Below are 16851 nucleotides of genomic sequence, written 5' to 3'. Positions count from 1 at the left end.
GATGAGATGAAATCACTCACTGAGTGTTCATGGTGACCTATTCAAAGCCACAAGAGCAGCAAGTATAAAAGATGTAGGACAGTTAACCTAAAAATGGAAAGTCAGAGAGAATTTTGTTTCTTTTGTGACATGGCATATCACTCAGGAGCTGGATGAAATAGGGGTAAAAGCACTATACAAGAGTTTTCCAGTTAAGATTCCAATTCATTGGGTCTGGGAGTGGGGGCAAAAATCTGAATTTTAAAAAGAATTCCAAACAGGATTTTGTTTTGATTTTCCAGATTAGGAATTACTGTACAAGACACCATGATTACTTCTCTTAGAAAGCCAGGGTCCCTAATACTTTTCTTTCTAGACATAAATCAGGCCTGGTTTTCTCTCTGCCAAGTTTATCTTTGGTTGGAAAAGAATTGGTACCACCTGCCAAATTTGAGGAGCTGTGTTTTTGTTTGCCACGCCCAGAGCACTTGTGGAAGGGTTGGGGGTGGGGGGGGTGTTGCAGGGGAGTTAAGGAAATAAATGTGATTATATGCAAAATCAGGATACATCAAAGAGTTTCTAGTGTTACCTCTGGATGGCAGGTGATTTATTTCCCTTGTTTTTTTCATTTCCAAATTTTCTACACTGAGTTTCTTATGTAGTAAAACTGTAACAATTAATGTTTAAAAGATTGATGAGAACAGACACGCTCTGCTCTTGCCAAAGTGCACAAGCACTTGTCCCGCCACTGGCTGTGTGAATGACAGTGCCCGCTTGGAACCATGGACAGCAATCAGGGAAGGGTGAAAGGGCAAGAGGCCTGGGACAGGCGGGTCTCCCAGTGTACATCCTATCCTGAGCTGCCTGCTTCTGAAGGAATTCTTGGGAAAATACAAAAAAATATTTCTACTCCTTAGTCCTTTTAAACATTTATTTATTTACTGTACAAAATATTTACACAGTCATTGCAACTGTCTGGCCCTTTTGCCTGGCCTGAAACTTTGCAGCAGGGCTTGGTCTCCGCTGAAGTTCTAGAGACATGCCGATGTTCTCCGTGGTGTTCACTTTGTATCTGGTCTCCTTCAAAGACACTGAAGGCCAGGAGGTTAGCTGACCCCCAAAGTACCTGGGCCACAAGGACATAAATAAAAGAACTGGCCAAAATAAGAAACGTGAATAGAAAATTGCCCGAGAAGTAACACACACTACTTCTCTCCGACACACTGTACCTTTCCCCACACTGGCTAGTACCAAAGCAGGATTAGAAAAGAAAAAAAAAAAAAAGGTAAAAGAAAGGCCCCAAAGAGCAAAGATACATTTGAACAGTTAGGAGAGAGGATAAACTGGAAGAATAGAAAAACCACAACAGTACCAAAGGGTTTTGTTAAACAAAGGCCCTGGGGCTCAGGACCCCCACGGGGATGCAGCTGCCCCAGCTGGGCAGTGGCGGTGCCCAGGATGCTTTGAAAAGTGCTATGACCAGAGTTTAAAATGACAGGTCTAGCCAAGAAAATCAAATCGAGCTCCAGCGTCAGTCTGTGGAGAGCTGCTGGAGGGTGAAAGCAGAATCCAGAAGAGGAATAACTGCCAAAGACAGCAGAACCAGCCCCCGGGCCCCCCGCGGGAAACCCCTCTCTGGGCCGAGGGGCAGCATCGTGTTTCCCAGGGTGATGACACAGCTTGCCTGTACATATCCCACGGGAAACACTGGGGCAAGCAGCAGCACCTTGTCCTGGTCCCTGAGGAGAGCAGTGACCATGTGGCATGCAGGACCCTGTGGTGTAGAGGCCCTGACACTGGATCCTGGACCCCAAGAATGAGTGAGGTCAGCACCCACACCAAGAAGGACAAATGACGACTGCGAAGGAGTGAGGTCAGGCATTAACAGCAGCAGCTCAGAAGGGCTTGTTCCTTGTGATCTCTGGGAGCAGGAGGGCTCAGACTTGCTTCCAGGAGGCCAAGGCAATGCCACAGTCCTGCCTCCTCTCTGGACTCTGTGTACTTGCTGGTTTTGGCGATAAAGATGGCTTGTAATAGTCTCAGACTTGAATGCCCCATTGGGAATAGTAGCTTGCTACAAAGCCTTCTTAAAAACAGACATGTGGGACAGTTGATGAGGTTTTGCGTCTTGCAAATGTTTTCATTCAAATTGTAATGTTGCCATCATCCAAGAGAGGACAGCAGGTTCTCCTCAATCATCACACAATAGTGAACCTAATATATCTTCCTCCCTTCTTAGTTCCCCTTGGTGGTAACTGAGGGAGTGAAGGGAAGTAACTGGGGCAGCTAGGTGTTTACTGCCTGACGTATCTCCTCTGTTCCCAGTATCCTGACCCAAAGGACCTGTGAAAACACTTGAACTGTTGGTCCCCTTCCCTTGCCCCAGTGCTGCCAGAGAACACCAAGCAAAGAGAGAAGCAGGGATCACTGGCATGCTATTCTTACGGTCCCAGTTCCTTGCTCCAAAATTTTCTTCAGTAGAAAGCAAAAGAATCCCAGCTCTTAGCAGACTGTATAACTCGAAGGCAGGTGACCAGGCCCAGCCACACCTTAGCGTAAAGAACAAACTTAGGGACAAGCATCAGTAGTCTTCAAGCCAGCCATATGCCTAGACACGCCCCCCACCTTAAAGGAGAAGCAGAGTCAGCACTGGAGGCCACAGCCCAGCTATCTTTCACATGCTTAGGTCTGCTTTTCTCACCGGCTCAAACTCAGGAAAAACCTTAGAATTCTTTAGAGATTAACGACCATTTCCAGAAACGCGTGCAGGGAAAGCTCCTTTTCCAGTTCGGAACCACAGAAAGATCCGTGTGTGCTCAGTCCCCATCAGAGGTAGTCCAGGGCCAATGCCCATGCCTGCCGTTGTGCAGAGGGACAAAACCAAAGATTGCGCATGTGGGCCTCTTCCTATCGGTGCTTCTCCTGGCTCCTGCTGAGAAGAGGCAACCACCCTGCCCACAAGAAGGACTCACAGACCTCAGGTCAAGTAATGAGGGCCACAGAGGGACCCCGAGGAGCATAAGCAGAGGAGGATAGCAAGGCGAGGGCACCAGCTCCCCAATGAGAGCTGAGCCCTTTGTGTAATCTCCTTCAGCTAATGAGGCAGCTCCCGCCACTGAGATCTCCTAAGAACCAAGTGGAATTACAGCAGCACGGTCCTCTTCTCGTGACTCAACGAGTAGCTCAGAATACATATCATGCCAAAGTGGCCTGTGGGGAGAAGATGGACAGGAAGGGGGCGAGGGAAGGACAAGGCCTGTAGGTGACCAAATACTCCAGACACTGGGGAGCATGCAGCAGCTTCTGGTTGATGGTTATGTGTTCTGTTAGCATCAGTGGTTATGATGTCTATTGTGCGCACCCAGATGCTCCAGAAAGCACAGGAGCCAAGAGGATGGCAGGAGAGTGGTCAGAGCATGCCAAAGCCCTCACAGCCCTCACTGATGGCCAGCTGCAGCATCCTGTGCACCTCTTCATACGAGTCATACGTAGGGAGGCACAGCTGGTTAAAACTGGAAGGGCAAGGGGAGAAGTGATTAACTCAAAACCACTGACAAAGGCTGGAAAAATAATCCCTCCCAAGAGCATGCATTGGGCAGTCAGATACCTACCATGTGTGTGCAGTTGGTAGCGTGCTGTGGGTCGGAGCAGCAATAATCTGGAATGAGGGACAGAGGGCCGCAAAGCCTCCGGGTGGCAGCTGAGAGGAGCCTGTTGTGAACTGAAGCAGCCGAGCCAACTCCTCCTGGGTCAAACTGGAAACTACAGTCCAAAACCACCTCATGACCTGGCAGGGAGAGCACAAGGTTGGGGTCACACCAGTATGCAGCCCAGGGTTTGACCTCGGGGCAAGGAAGCAACAGGACACCCAAAGTGGGGGTGTGGCTCAGTTACTGCTGTGAGGACACAGGTAGGAATGGTTAGAATTGACAAACTCTCTAGGTCCTAGAGTCTAGGAGTTTGCATTGTCGCGCAGTCAGGAGGGAAGTCACCGAATGCTTGGTTCTGTATCTTTGACTTTCCAATGCACTGTTTCTGTGGCAGTCAGCATCACAGCCAATAGAGACCAGGGTCCCTTGTGTCTTTCCCACACATATATCATTTTTCCCCCCAGTTGATATGTCTGCTTTTCTGACTCAACTTTTTTTTTTTTTAAATCCTCACCCAAGGATATGTTTAGAGCAGGGGTGGGGAATGTCCAGCTCTCCAAATCATTTGGTCTGGCCCTGCCAAGGCAGTGTGGGTGAGCTAAATAAATATTTTACCAAACATAGCAGGCTAATTTTTAAGTTGATAATTCTGTATGGCCCATGAATGATGTTATAAATATTCAAATGGCCCTTGGCAGAAAAAAGGCTTCCCACCCCTGGTTTATCAATGTGAGCCTCTCATATGTGCCCCGACCAGGGATTGAACCCACAATCTTTTGGTGGGACAACACTCCAACCAACTGAGCCATCCAGCCAGGGCTTCAACTTTTGTGTTCTGAAACATTTTCTTTACAACATGGCACAAATGCAACTAAAAGAAATCTGGCCCACTTACCTTTTCTCTGAAATGCCATGAGCCACCAACGACCATTGCATGGGCTTTGAAATCAGCCACACTGATGTCCCCAGTCCCACACATCAGTAGCTGGAGAAGATAGTCAGGTGTTACTAGGACACTCAGAGGAACAAAGACTCAGCATAAGGTTGATTACCTATGTTAATATGCAAAAATGTAGAATAAAGAAAACACCAGGAAAAAGACAAAAGGTGAGGTCACAATGCCAGAATACCGCTTTAGGAAAATCAATTATAATAGGCCAAAGTTTCCTAACCAATGTGCTAACAATCACACAGCCTTTTCTAAAAAAAAAAAAAGTATGTTGTTTTTCAAATTGATTTTAGAGAGAGAGGGGAAAAAAAACACACCACTGTGAGAGAGACACATTGATTGGTTACCTTCAGCATGCACCACAACCGGGGATTGAACCTGCAACTTGGGTATGTGCCCTGACCAGGAATCGAACTGGCAACCTTTCAGTGCACAGGACGATGCCCAACCAACTGGGCTACACCAGCCAGGGCAAATCACACAGCTTTTAAAAAAATATATTGATGCCTATGGTTTTACCCTAGACCTTTTGAATCAGAATCTTTAGGAGTAGGTTACAAGCGTGTGTGTTTTGAAAAGTTCCCCGAGCATTTCTGATGCACCCACCTAATTAAGAACTGCTGCTGTGGATTATTTTGAATGGCAACAAAGGACGAAAAAAGGGAACTAAGTTTACTGACAGTCTGATCGGGAGGGAGCCTAGAAACACTATCGAGAAAAGCAGGCCCTTTCCCTTTGATGAAGACCCCCAGGCCCACTGATAAATCTGTCAAGTGGCTTTTCCTTTCCCCAGGATCCATCCTTTTGTGGACTGAACTTTTACTACCTTCCTTCCCTTCAGCCCAGCCCCTACTTGATCAGATAGATTAAAAACATGCCAAAAAATGAGAACATTAATGAGATCAGAGCCCTCAACATCTTGTTCATGTCCTAATCTGGTTCAGAACCCTGCGTGTTACTTCAGACTGTGAGTCCTCATCCAATGGATATAAAGAATGATACATCCTAATCAAGAGAGGAGAAAAGCTCACATTAAGCCTTAGGAGCCTTGGCTCCTTCAAAAAGAACTGGTTAAGCTAATGAGTAACTAAGAGCAGCATGTGGAACTGTACGAGACTGTGTCCTTCCTTCCTACTCACTTTTACAAATTGTTACAAATGCTTTGCTTCAGGATACAAACAAATATACCAGTAGCTATTCCTCAGTCCCCAAATAACAGCATTAGGTTTCTATCAGAAACTTTAGGCTGAGAGATGGAGAGTTCATTTTGTTTAGATTCATATTTAAAGGTATAAAATGTGATGAAAATTGCACAAGACTTTGAGTCTTGTTCTCGAAAACAGTTCAGTTAATAAAAATTGTACAAAACCACCTAAACTTTTTTGTTTTTTCATTTTTAAAGAACTTTCTCCATACAGGCAACAGTCTGCAAAAAACACATTCCTCCTAAGAGCTAATAATTGAAACTAATAATTTGCCTTATATGTATCATCTGTGAGCAGCAGGTAAAAAACTGATTTTATGTTTTGTTCACACCTGATACAAACTCGTATTTTGCTACTTACAGAATGGCATTTACCATCATAGAGCCATATTTTGGTTATTACAGGACCTAAGATAAGAATATATTAACTGTATAGCATTGTGGCCCCAAACGTTGAAATATGTCTTCCTCACTGGAATGTTCCATGAGGGCAGGGACTTTTTTACTCATGGCATACAGGAGGCACTCAATAAATAGTCCCTGAACAAATATGTCCTATTATTCCCTTAAGTCATCTTTAAACGTCAAAGACTGTACATGATACTAATTCTTTAGTACTCAACCAATATCAATAATATTTGAGAAATAGGTGAATATTAATTATTACTCTTCAAAAATAATTAGCTATTTACTGGTTTCTAAGTTTCACATTCTAACTTTTTATTTATTTTTTAATCCTCACCCGAGGATATTTTTTCCATTGATTTTTTTTAGAGGGAGTGGAAGGGAGGGGGAGAGACAGAGAGAGAATATTATCAATATGAGACACATTGATTGGTTGCCTCCAGCATGAGTCTGCAACCGAGGTATGTACCCTTGACTGGAATTGAACCCAGGACCCGTCAGTCCATGGGCTGACACTCTATCCAATGAGCCAAACCAGCTAGGACACATTCTAACTTTTTAAAAGCTGACGAATGGGTCAATGCTTGGGAAGAGTGATAAAAGTGAAATCAACCTTGCATAAAGGGCTTTCCTGTGGGAAAACTAAAACACTGAGTCAAGAATGGGGGTTTGTGAATATAAGCACTTACCTCAAGCTCATTTTCATCAAAAATAGCCAAAAGGTTCTCAGGGACCAACTCATTCAGGCCTGAAACAAAGTAGCCCAGTTAAAACCATACCCACACCATGGATACAGGTACTTTCACATCAAAGCTAAGAGCAGACAGAATCTCACCTTTCAGGAAATGTTCCACCTCCTCTTTCACTTGACTGGCCAGCCGATATTGGGCCAGCAAATTTAAATAGAAGATTTTATTCGCATTAGTGACTGGGGTTTGAGCTCCACCTGTCATGAGTTCAACAACCTAAAATAAGATGCAAAAGACAGAGGGAGAGGCTGCGGATGAGCGTCTGTAAGATGACAGCTGCTTGGTATGCCCCACAAACACAGAGTTAATGACGTCTATCACAGTTGCAAGTTTCTGCCGTGCATTCAGCTTCTCAACACACTTGGTTCTGTACAGTTACTAAGCTTCCGGGTTCCCACCACTATTGCTGTATTCTACTAACTATTTCTGAAGTGGGGATCTGAGGGAGTCTTCTCTGACCTAGTCAAACAGTGGTGATGCAACAGGAAGAAGATACTCTGGTCCCTTGTTAGCAACATTTTAATGTCTCTATGATCTGAAATTAAACCATCACAACCTCTTCTCTTAAACCCCTAAGCCAATTGAGAATAAATAAAGCCAGATAAGTAGTGAAGAAATCTCTTTAGAAATTCTAAGGAGGGATCAGTTGTTCCCTTACATCCTTCCCTTACAGTCCCACAACAGTCACAAAGGATATGTGATTATCAGTACAATGGTATCAATCAGTGGTCACAGTTTTTTAGTCATTGCTATTTGCTTTCAATTGTATGTTACTGCAACTTTACCTTCATGATTTTGTTTAGCACTACAATGTAAACAGAACCACATTTGCATCAGAAGTACTTTGGGCTAATAATTTTGTAATAAAGTTTTAAAAATATACAGGTCGTGTTAAAATAGGAGTCATCTACATCAACACCACTAAAGCTGAGATAGGTATGCCATCCCCTCCAAAGCTCCTTGTGCAGTGACACTGCATTATCACTAAGTTCTTTTTCTACTAGAAAGTAAATAGGTGGGATAGATGGGTTCATGTGTCTTTTACTCCACTAAAATGGGCCAGATCATAAAGTGTAGGATGCAATGACCTAAACCTATCTTGCCCAATATGGCTGCCACTAGTCATAGGTGGTTATTTACATTTAAGTTCATGAAAATAAAATAAAATGAGGAATTCAGTTGTTTGGTCACACTGGCCACATTGTGGGTGCTCAGCGGACAGCACGGACAGAGAACATGCCCATTTTGCAGGAAGTTCTATTAGGCTGCACTGCTCTGGAAGAGGGTGGGACTCAGGGGACCCACGGGCTCTGGTCCTCGTTCTCACCTTATCCAATTGACCTGATTTGTTATATTTCTCTTCTGCAAAGACCAGCTCCATCTCACTCATGTCATTGTTGAGGATAAAACAAACTTTAGATTTGTAGAATTCTGGGTCATCCGTTTCAAAGTACTGAGGAGACAGAAAGACAGAATAGAACATGACTACTCTTACCCAGAAATGAGATTTACAACTGCTAGGAACCACTTACCCCTTCAACCTTAAGAATAATTAGCTCAGAGTGGAGAGACTCCAGAGTTCATGGCCAGGGCCTTAGTAGAAAAGACACACCTCAGACATTACCTTGTAATGCATACGTAGTCCTATGATTTGGGCCAAGAAAGAACGGGTGAAGCGAGCGCGGACCAACTGCTTGTAGGCTCCTCCTAGAGAGGACTCATAGAGACACTTGCCCACGAGCCGCCCTGCAAACTCATACATCTTCAAGCGTAGATGAGGGGGGCGGTTAGGGTTGGGGTGCACCTGTCAAAAAAAAGATATTAAAAAGCTTTGGGCCATTTTTCTTATAGCCTAGTTCTGGAAAGACCCACCCTCCCAACTCCATTCCGAGAGAGCAAGAATCCCAGTATTAAATCAAAGAGCCCATCCAAATGGTATTGGCCTTTTGGTAGCCACTACTGAGTAATTCAAGTGACTGGAGGATAAAGGGCAGAGATGGCCTTACATTAGGCTGAAGAATCTTACATAAGTTTGTGGCTTCATCTGGCTGAGTATGTAAGTAATCAGTGCATGATGTGATGATGCCTTTTCCCTATACCAGAACTTCCTTCAGCCAAAGTCCACTTCTCTCCTCCTGACACCTCTGCTTAGTCAAAGGTCTAGTACAGAATTCAATAGCTTCAGGCATGTTTTGAGAAAGTGGCTTAATTATTATTATAATTAGAATAGCCATTGCATTATAATGCTTTTTAGTAAAATATTAATCTGTCTGCATTTTCTCTTATCCTAGAGATGAAATAATGAAGGCAAAGCAGAAGGAGGTTAACTGATTAGTTCATATTGTAGGGAAAAACAGGGCACAAATTGTCAGATTCCCAGATTCATAATCTCAAACTCATCAGTCTACTGCATTATTATAACATAATCTACATTTTCCACCCACCCATGGGGAAGTCACAGACTCACTAATGCTTGGTTGTTGTCACTGAATCGGGTAAAGAGCTGATTGGTGGTATCAAATAGTGCTTTGCAGATTAGCTCAAACCATTCCCGGCGAGGCCCTCCCCAGTCCAGAGCTGAAAAATATAATAAAAATAAAAAATAACTCTGGCCTACTATCTCCTATCATGTCTGTTCATTAATCCATTATTTTATACTCTCCACACTCCCTCCATTCCACTACCTTACTGTTTCCCCCTTCCAACCCACATTAACTGGACGTTTTTTTGAAATCCCATCCTTCTATAGGATTAAAGGTCACTAAGCTAATACCCCCTAGTATGGAAACACAGGAGATAAGATATCCAAGGAAACGGACCTTTCTCTTAGTTCTACAAAGGTGAAAAGTTTGCCCTTCTGGTTCAAATACACAGAGCTCTCCCTCTAAGCCCCTGTATGTCTGTGCTCTATGAGATCCACCAAGTCATCTGGCCAGTAAACACCACCTTTTATCTTGATTCATGAATTTTTTCCCTTAGAAAAAAAATACACCCCCTTGGGTGTGTTTTGTTTTTTTTGTGGAGAAGGGGTAAGAAATAGAATACGAGTGAGAGTGGAGTTTAAAAAAAAGATGAATATGAAATTTCAAAACTGACCTTCTTCGTCCTGGAAAACCACTTCAAAGTTCTTGCTCCAATCTGAGATGGAGAAATTCCGAGTGGCTTTCAGAGACTGAAAAGTAGCAAAAGGAAGGAAGTATCAGACCATTGGCTGGCATTTCTTGGGTGTTAACGACAAAAACACAAGAATAATGCTATTATTGTCTACTAGTTATTGGAGGCAATCTATTATTCATAAACAAGCTTTAATAACACTTTATAATTAAAATACATGTATCTCCAGAAGAAATGTAAGGTTTTAAAAAATAATCTAATTTGTCTTTACACCATTACTTTGTTGAAAAGTTGACGCTTGTTTTTCTTTTTACAACCCTCATTTTATTAATGAAAAAATGCCTAAAGAACTAAAAATGGCTCAGATTAGTAAGCTGTCAGCAAGAGAACCAAGGAATCCTGGTTTTTGGTAAAGTACAGTCTATTTGCTAGACGTCTTTATCCAAAGGCTAGGTTCAGACAGGGAGCCATACCACATGGAGAATGCGGCTAAGAAAAGAGGTTTCCAATCACACCTACCAGAGCCAAACATCACAAACACATTTTGGACTGGGACCAAGCCTTCTCATTCTTGGGGAATGTAAGAACTATGCCAGCGTCTGTGCAGTGGAGACAGACACACATCAGGTGTTCCTTTTCCATCAAACCAGAGTGACAACAAAAATCATTGCCTTGTAATCCAACAAGAGCTCTTCTATTCCAGGGATTCAATAACAAGAACTTTCTTCTGTAACAACTACTTATACCTGCCCTGCACAGGAGTTCCATGAGTTTATTCAGGAGCTAGTTCAGTACAGATTCTAAAGCCAATGTGTCAACCAGTCTCTCTCCTTAATAACATACCTCCAACAAATCTGCCCCAAACTTAGTATAATCAAACAGAAGAATAGTCTTTTCACAGGTATGTTTAAAGAGAAGTTTGGGTTTCATGAAAAAGATAACCTGAAGAATATAACCAAATATCAAAGAGGCTCCTAGCTGAAAAACTTTGATAACTTTTGACAGGGATGAAACTTTACTCACCGATTCCAACAAGGCATGTCTGCTGACCTTCAGGGTGACTTTGGAATGTGGTCTTTTCATATGTACCTGCCGAAGCTCTCGCTGGAAAAAGTTCACCTTGTCCTGAAAGGTCTCGGAGCCTCCTGAGGAACCGTAAGATTCACCATGATTACAGCCTTATTACAAGACATCTGTGCAGGCCACTTCTACACCCTCAGGCACCCACAGTAGCTGCGGTCACTGCCCAACTTTACCTATGTTCTTATGGAGGGAACGGATGAAAGTGGCTGCGAGGATGTTCCTCTCCTTACAGCTGAGCTCCACAGGAGGCTGAATGCCATCATCTACCACCAGCGTAAGGAGCTTATGGACAGGGTCGGGGCCAAGGTACGAAAACTAGCAAAGGCGGGGAGAAAAAAGGAATTAATTTATAAAAACCTCAACTCCAGCAAAAACCGCCCACAACCCTATGCTCTGTACCAACCAACAAAAACAAGTTAAGCCTGTTTTCTCCAAATGAGTACCTACCAGGAGTACATTTCCTTGTTTTTCACTTCAGTGCTCTACAATTCAAATTTTAAATTATTTGAGTCGCAGAGACTGCCTTTAGTAAGGATCACAGGCAACACTACAGACCTTCCAACAAGGAATACAAGCAGGATGAAAATAGTCAGGATCCATAAAATAGCAAATAACTACCTGAAGAGGTTGGACAAACTGGGTGGAGGAAAGTGATTTGTCCTTAGATTCCAAAAGCTCAGAAAGGTTAAAAAAAAAATTTGTAATATATGAAAATACTGATTCTAAAAGAGCTTCAATATACTGTGAGACCAAGCTGGGGGCAAAGTTATTAATACCCTCTCCATTAACTTAGGCCTAAGGAAAAAGACAACTCTCGCATTATTCTGTCTTGCTTTTAAATTCCTGTAAGACGTGTCTTACTATACTGTCTGTGTTCTTCATGAGGTTTCATGAGATTACTGCGAATAGGCTCAGTTATTCCAGGGCTGAAGCCTGCTCAGCAAGAACCAGATGTAAGGATCCACTTACTTTGGTTCCTGGGCACACTCGGAAGGTATAAAGGCGCCAGGGAATGATCTTCAGGTAGAACTCCTTCACTGAGAATTGCTGATGGGCCAACAGACAAAAAACCAAGTGAATGATAAATAAAAAGGCTCTATTTGGATACTATAACTCAAATATCAGAGTCCCCATCTATACTTCTCATGATAACCCTTTTCATCTATGGACAAAAAGGATAATTTAGGTCAGCATTGAAATCAAATAAGTAATATCACCCACTTGAAATAGGCAAATTAAAAATAATACTCTGACAGTGCAATTTCACATAGAGATATTTCATGCTCTTAACATTTAAGTCTTACTACCATTTGTAAATATCCGAGCTCAGGTTTTCACTTTATGAGTAGAGAACATTATTTCACCTACAAACAATAAAAATCTACTTCTGCTCAGCTCAGTGCTGCTCAGAGAGACTTTCTCTAAGTCAATGAACAGGGAACAGCAATGGCCCATATCTATTGCTTTATCCCTATTTAAATGGTTCCAAGGATTTGCCAGGGAAAAGGGGGTGGGTGATAGAAAGGTGATTGGGGTGGAGTCTCATACAAAAAGGTTCATAAAAATTCCTCATTAAGAATAAAGAAGGATCTCTTTATGTCATAAAGAAAAAAACAATGCCATAATTTTTTTTAATTTAAAAAATCTGTGATGTGTAGTAGCTGATTTTTTTCTAGATTTTAAAAAATTCTTCATTAAAGAAAATTTCACACACATACTAAAGAAGAGAAAAAGAGTCTAATGAATCCATCACCAACTTCAAAAATTATCAAATCATAACCAATCCTGTTTCATCTATACACCACTAGTCCCTCATTACCATTCCCCCATGCTAAATTAAGGTTAGATTTTTAAATAACAAATGGTAACAAAGTATTCTAAAGGAGAATAGTATTAGAACTCAGTTTTGATTATGACATTAAAGGGATATAATGGGATGTTTCAAGAGTCTCATTTTTCTGAGGTTTGAATGAACAAGCAAAATACAATATTGAAAAGAAAATCTCTAACACAAAGCACCTCTTAGCTCAGGGCCCTTGGGAAGTTACACTCCTTGTCTCTGCCAAAATTTCTGTTCTAATCCTGTAGCCTGATGGTGACATCCACTTATTGTGGTTTCACAGATGACAGAATGAAAGATCAAATTGTTTCAAAAAGCACAAGGGGACAACAGTAATTTTTATACTAGTGAGAACTTTTAAAGTGACTTTCTTTAAAGCTCTAAGAGCCATGCCTTGAAAAATCTTCCCAGAAGCACTCGAAGGTCAGAATGCCACAGGTTCCCTAGAGCTCCAAGGCAGAGACTTAAATCTAGTCCAAACCAAACATCTGCAGCAGAAGAGGTGGCATACCCTCTGCTGCTTCACTTTAAGTGACCTCTCTTAGCATCCTAGAAACCCTACAAGTCAGTGATCTTGCCTGATTCTCAGACTATTACCAATTACATGCAGGCTGGGCTGGGGGATTTAGAGGCAAGAATGGGAGTTCCAACCTTTGGTGACACATAGCAGTACACCTTCTTCGGTTTCTTCACCTTCTCGGGGGTGTGACACTCAGAAGGTGAATCTTCGTCTTCCTCCTCAGCAGCCATGGAAGGCCGGCGCTGGGAAGAGCTCATGTGCATGGGTGGGAGGTGCCACGGTGTGCTGGTGCAGTTGGCAGCATTATAAAGATAAGCCTCAAAGTAAATGCTCACTCCTGAGGTGGACACATTGCGTTCAACAATATTCTTTTCATTCTCTGAAGTAGAATAAGGAATAAAGTTTAGAGTAGGAGTCAGAGAAGAAGAAAAAATTAAACTTTTAGCCCACAGGACTCTGAGCTAAGTTTGGCTCAAATAGCAGATGTTTGTGTGTGAAGTTGTCAAAAGAGCACAGACATGCAAAGAACAAATCACAGCTTTTCTTTCAACTCACCACTTAGGACAATAATGTCAAATTCGCCATTATGGATTGGCTGATTTTGGTACGAAATGCAGGCATGGAAGCAGCCACGAGAATGCAGGGTGAGTCGCAAGAAGACCTGGCAGGTCTGTCTGTTGGATGTCACTGACTTCTCAAATGAGACACCAGTGTGCTCTTCTTCTTGGGGACCGAGCTATACAAGGAAAACAAAGCATCACTAAACATATATAATTTTCCATATTTGCATGTAATTTACTCTTTACAAAGAACTTTCCTATCTATGAGCTAATCTAAGGCTCATAGTTACTAATGAGATAGGTATTATCAGATAAAGGAAGGAAGGAGAGCACAGAAGTCAAGAAATGGAAGTGAATTAGAAAGGGCGAGAATGATAGAGAAAGGAACAGAGAGAGAAAGAAGGGGGAGGCTGCTTACCTCATGAATGGACAAACTGTAATTGTGCTCATCTCTCAAGGACGTGGAATTGTTGGTAGGGTTGTCATACTCATCTCGGGGCACTATTTGAAGGGTGTGTGGCTGCCCACAGGTCAACACAAGAGTAGAAAAATGGCACACAATTTTGGTCTTGGAAGGAACCACCATTCCTGGAATAAAGACAATGGAATCTAACAGTTAGAAAGGTACTTTTCAGGCACAAAGAGAGCTATGTCCCAGCCCAACTCCAAGGGATAGACAACACCATTAAGGCCCGGCCAGCGTGGCTCAGTGGTTGAGTGTTGACCTATGAACCAGGAGTTCAATTCCTGGTCAGGGCACATGCCCAGGTTGCAGGCTTGATCACCAGTGTGGGGCGTGCAGGAGGCAGCCGATCAATGATTCTCTCTCATCACTGATGTTTCTATCTCCCTCTCCCTTCCCCTCTGAAATTAATAAAAATATATTAAAAAACAAACAGCCAGAACCGGTTTGGCTCAGTGGATAGAGCGTCGGCCTGCGGACTCAAGGGTCCCGGGTTTGATTCCGGTCAAGGGCATGTACCTTGGTTGCGGGCACATCCCCAGTGGGGGGTGTGCAGGAGGCAGCTGATCGATGTTTCTCTCTCATCGATGTTTCTAGCTCTCTATCCCTCTCCCTTCCTCTCTGTAAAAAAAATCAATAAAATATATAAAAAACAAAACAAAACAAAAAAAAAAACAAAAAAACACCACCATTAAGAGTCAGAGAAAAAGATAGAAAACAAAGAGATTAATTAAAATAAACTTTAGGGACTAATTTTTACAAATTCCTAACTACTTCAAGCACTAAACAAATGAGAGAAGAACTTGGAGAAAACAGAACTGAGTTACGGACACAATGCCTAGAGTCCTATTGGAAATCTACAAGTGAGACAGGCCTTAAAACTAAGTGCCAAACAATCGCAAAAAAAAACTAAATACTTAGATGCAAATCTGATAAAATATATACAAGGCTTGTATATTAAAAACAAGATACTGATGAAATAAATAAAAAAGGTCTAAATAAATTGTGAGATGTACCATGTTTATGAATTGAAAGACTCAACACAGTAAAGATGTCAAATCTCCCCAAATGCTATAAAGATTTAACAGTTCTTATCAAAATCTCAGCAAGATTTTGTAGCTTTAGACAATATTATTCTAAAATATATATGGAAAGACAAAGGACCCAGAATAGCTAAAATAATTCTGCAATAGAAGAATGAAGTGGGAAGAATCAGTTTACTCACTTTCAAGACTTATTATATAGCTACAGTATCAAGACTGTGGTATTGGTGGAGGGATAGACACATCACTCAATGGAACAAAGAACCCAGAAATATACCCCTACAAATATGCCCAACTAATCCTTGACAAAGGTGCAAAAGCAATGTAACAGGGCAAAGATAGCCTTTTCAACAAATGGTGCTAGAGCAACTGAACTATATGCAAAACAAACAAAACAAAACAAACCTCGACCCAAGTCTCTTATATAAAAACTAGAGGCCCGGTGCACGAAATTCATGCACTCAGGTTGGGGGGGAAGGTCCCTCAGCCTGGCCTGCGCCCTCTCGCAGTCCAGGAGCCCCACTATCATTCACCCCACAGAGGGAGGCCCCACCTACCCACCGCAGCACCACCAGCCAGGTAACCTGGGCCTCCCTCTGCGGAGCAATCGATCGCGGAGCCCCCCAATCAATCGCCCTGCAGAGGGTGGCCTGGGCCTCCCTCTGAGGGGTAATCGTGGGGCAATGGCAGGCCCCCCAACCAATAGCATCACACCCACCTTGGCTGGCCTGGTGCCAGTGCATGTCATAGCGTGGTTGCCCGGACGGTCGTTCTGCTATTCGGCCATTCGGTTGATTTGCATATTACACTTTTATTATTATAGATGAACTAAAAACAGGTCATAACCTTGAATATAAAATGTAAAACTATGTAACTTTTAGGAAAAAAATAGGATAAAATCTTCAGGATCGAGGACTAGTCAAAGAGCTCTCAGACACTAAATACCTATATATATAAAAGACTAAATGTCCATCCAACCGGTAGCTATGACGAGCACTAACCACCAGGGGGCAGACGATCAAGGCAGGAGCTGGCATGATGTTCACTGGCCATTTAAAAATAAACGGTACCACGGACCTGGCGCCAACAAACCAACACTTGGCTTCCCCCAAGTGGGACACAGGCCCCGCCACCACCCTGGAGCGACACTCCACCAAATCACAGCCAATGCTGTCAAGACCGCATGGCGCAATATGCAGTCCACAGCCCAGCCCAGCCCGGAAACAGTTGCTGTGGACACCGGGTAATGACGTCATGTAGCAACACCTGGCTTCTTCTCCCTAGCAACTAGT

At 42.8% G+C, this 16851-nt stretch overlaps 1 protein-coding gene across 6 annotated transcripts in view; it reads right to left on the bottom strand.

Annotated features, from left to right (window-relative positions):
• Positions 1-896: 896 nt before the first annotated feature.
• Positions 897-16851, bottom strand: part of AREL1 (apoptosis resistant E3 ubiquitin protein ligase 1) — a 40917-nt gene continuing 24962 nt past the window's right edge. For 3 of the 6 annotated variants that reach the window (XM_006098441.3, XM_023762149.1, XM_023762150.1), the window contains 15 exons: positions 14472-14641; positions 14049-14229; positions 13625-13872; positions 12103-12180; positions 11307-11448; positions 11074-11195; positions 10033-10108; positions 9404-9513; positions 8561-8740; positions 8264-8389; positions 7023-7152; positions 6877-6935; positions 4525-4614; positions 3591-3766; positions 897-3491 (listed from right to left, as the gene is read on the bottom strand). In XM_006098441.3, the coding sequence (XP_006098503.1) occupies positions 3389-3491; positions 3591-3766; positions 4525-4614; positions 6877-6935; positions 7023-7152; positions 8264-8389; positions 8561-8740; positions 9404-9513; positions 10033-10108; positions 11074-11195; positions 11307-11448; positions 12103-12180; positions 13625-13872; positions 14049-14229; positions 14472-14641 (1991 nt within the window). In that variant the 3' untranslated portion in view covers positions 897-3388. Of the gene's footprint in view, positions 3492-3590; positions 3767-4524; positions 4682-6876; positions 6936-7022; positions 7153-8263; positions 8390-8560; positions 8741-9403; positions 9514-10032; positions 10109-11073; positions 11196-11306; positions 11449-12102; positions 12181-13624; positions 13873-14048; positions 14230-14471; positions 14642-16851 lie in introns of those variants that run through there. The other 3 variants (XM_006098440.3, XM_023762147.1, XR_002831602.1) reach the window with 2 other exon arrangements.

Source organism: Myotis lucifugus, unplaced genomic scaffold (assembly GCF_000147115.1).
Source record: "Myotis lucifugus unplaced genomic scaffold, Myoluc2.0 scaffold_235, whole genome shotgun sequence".
NCBI lineage: Eukaryota > Metazoa > Chordata > Mammalia > Chiroptera > Vespertilionidae > Myotis > Myotis lucifugus.
This window is presented reverse-complemented; position numbering and strand designations above follow the sequence as displayed.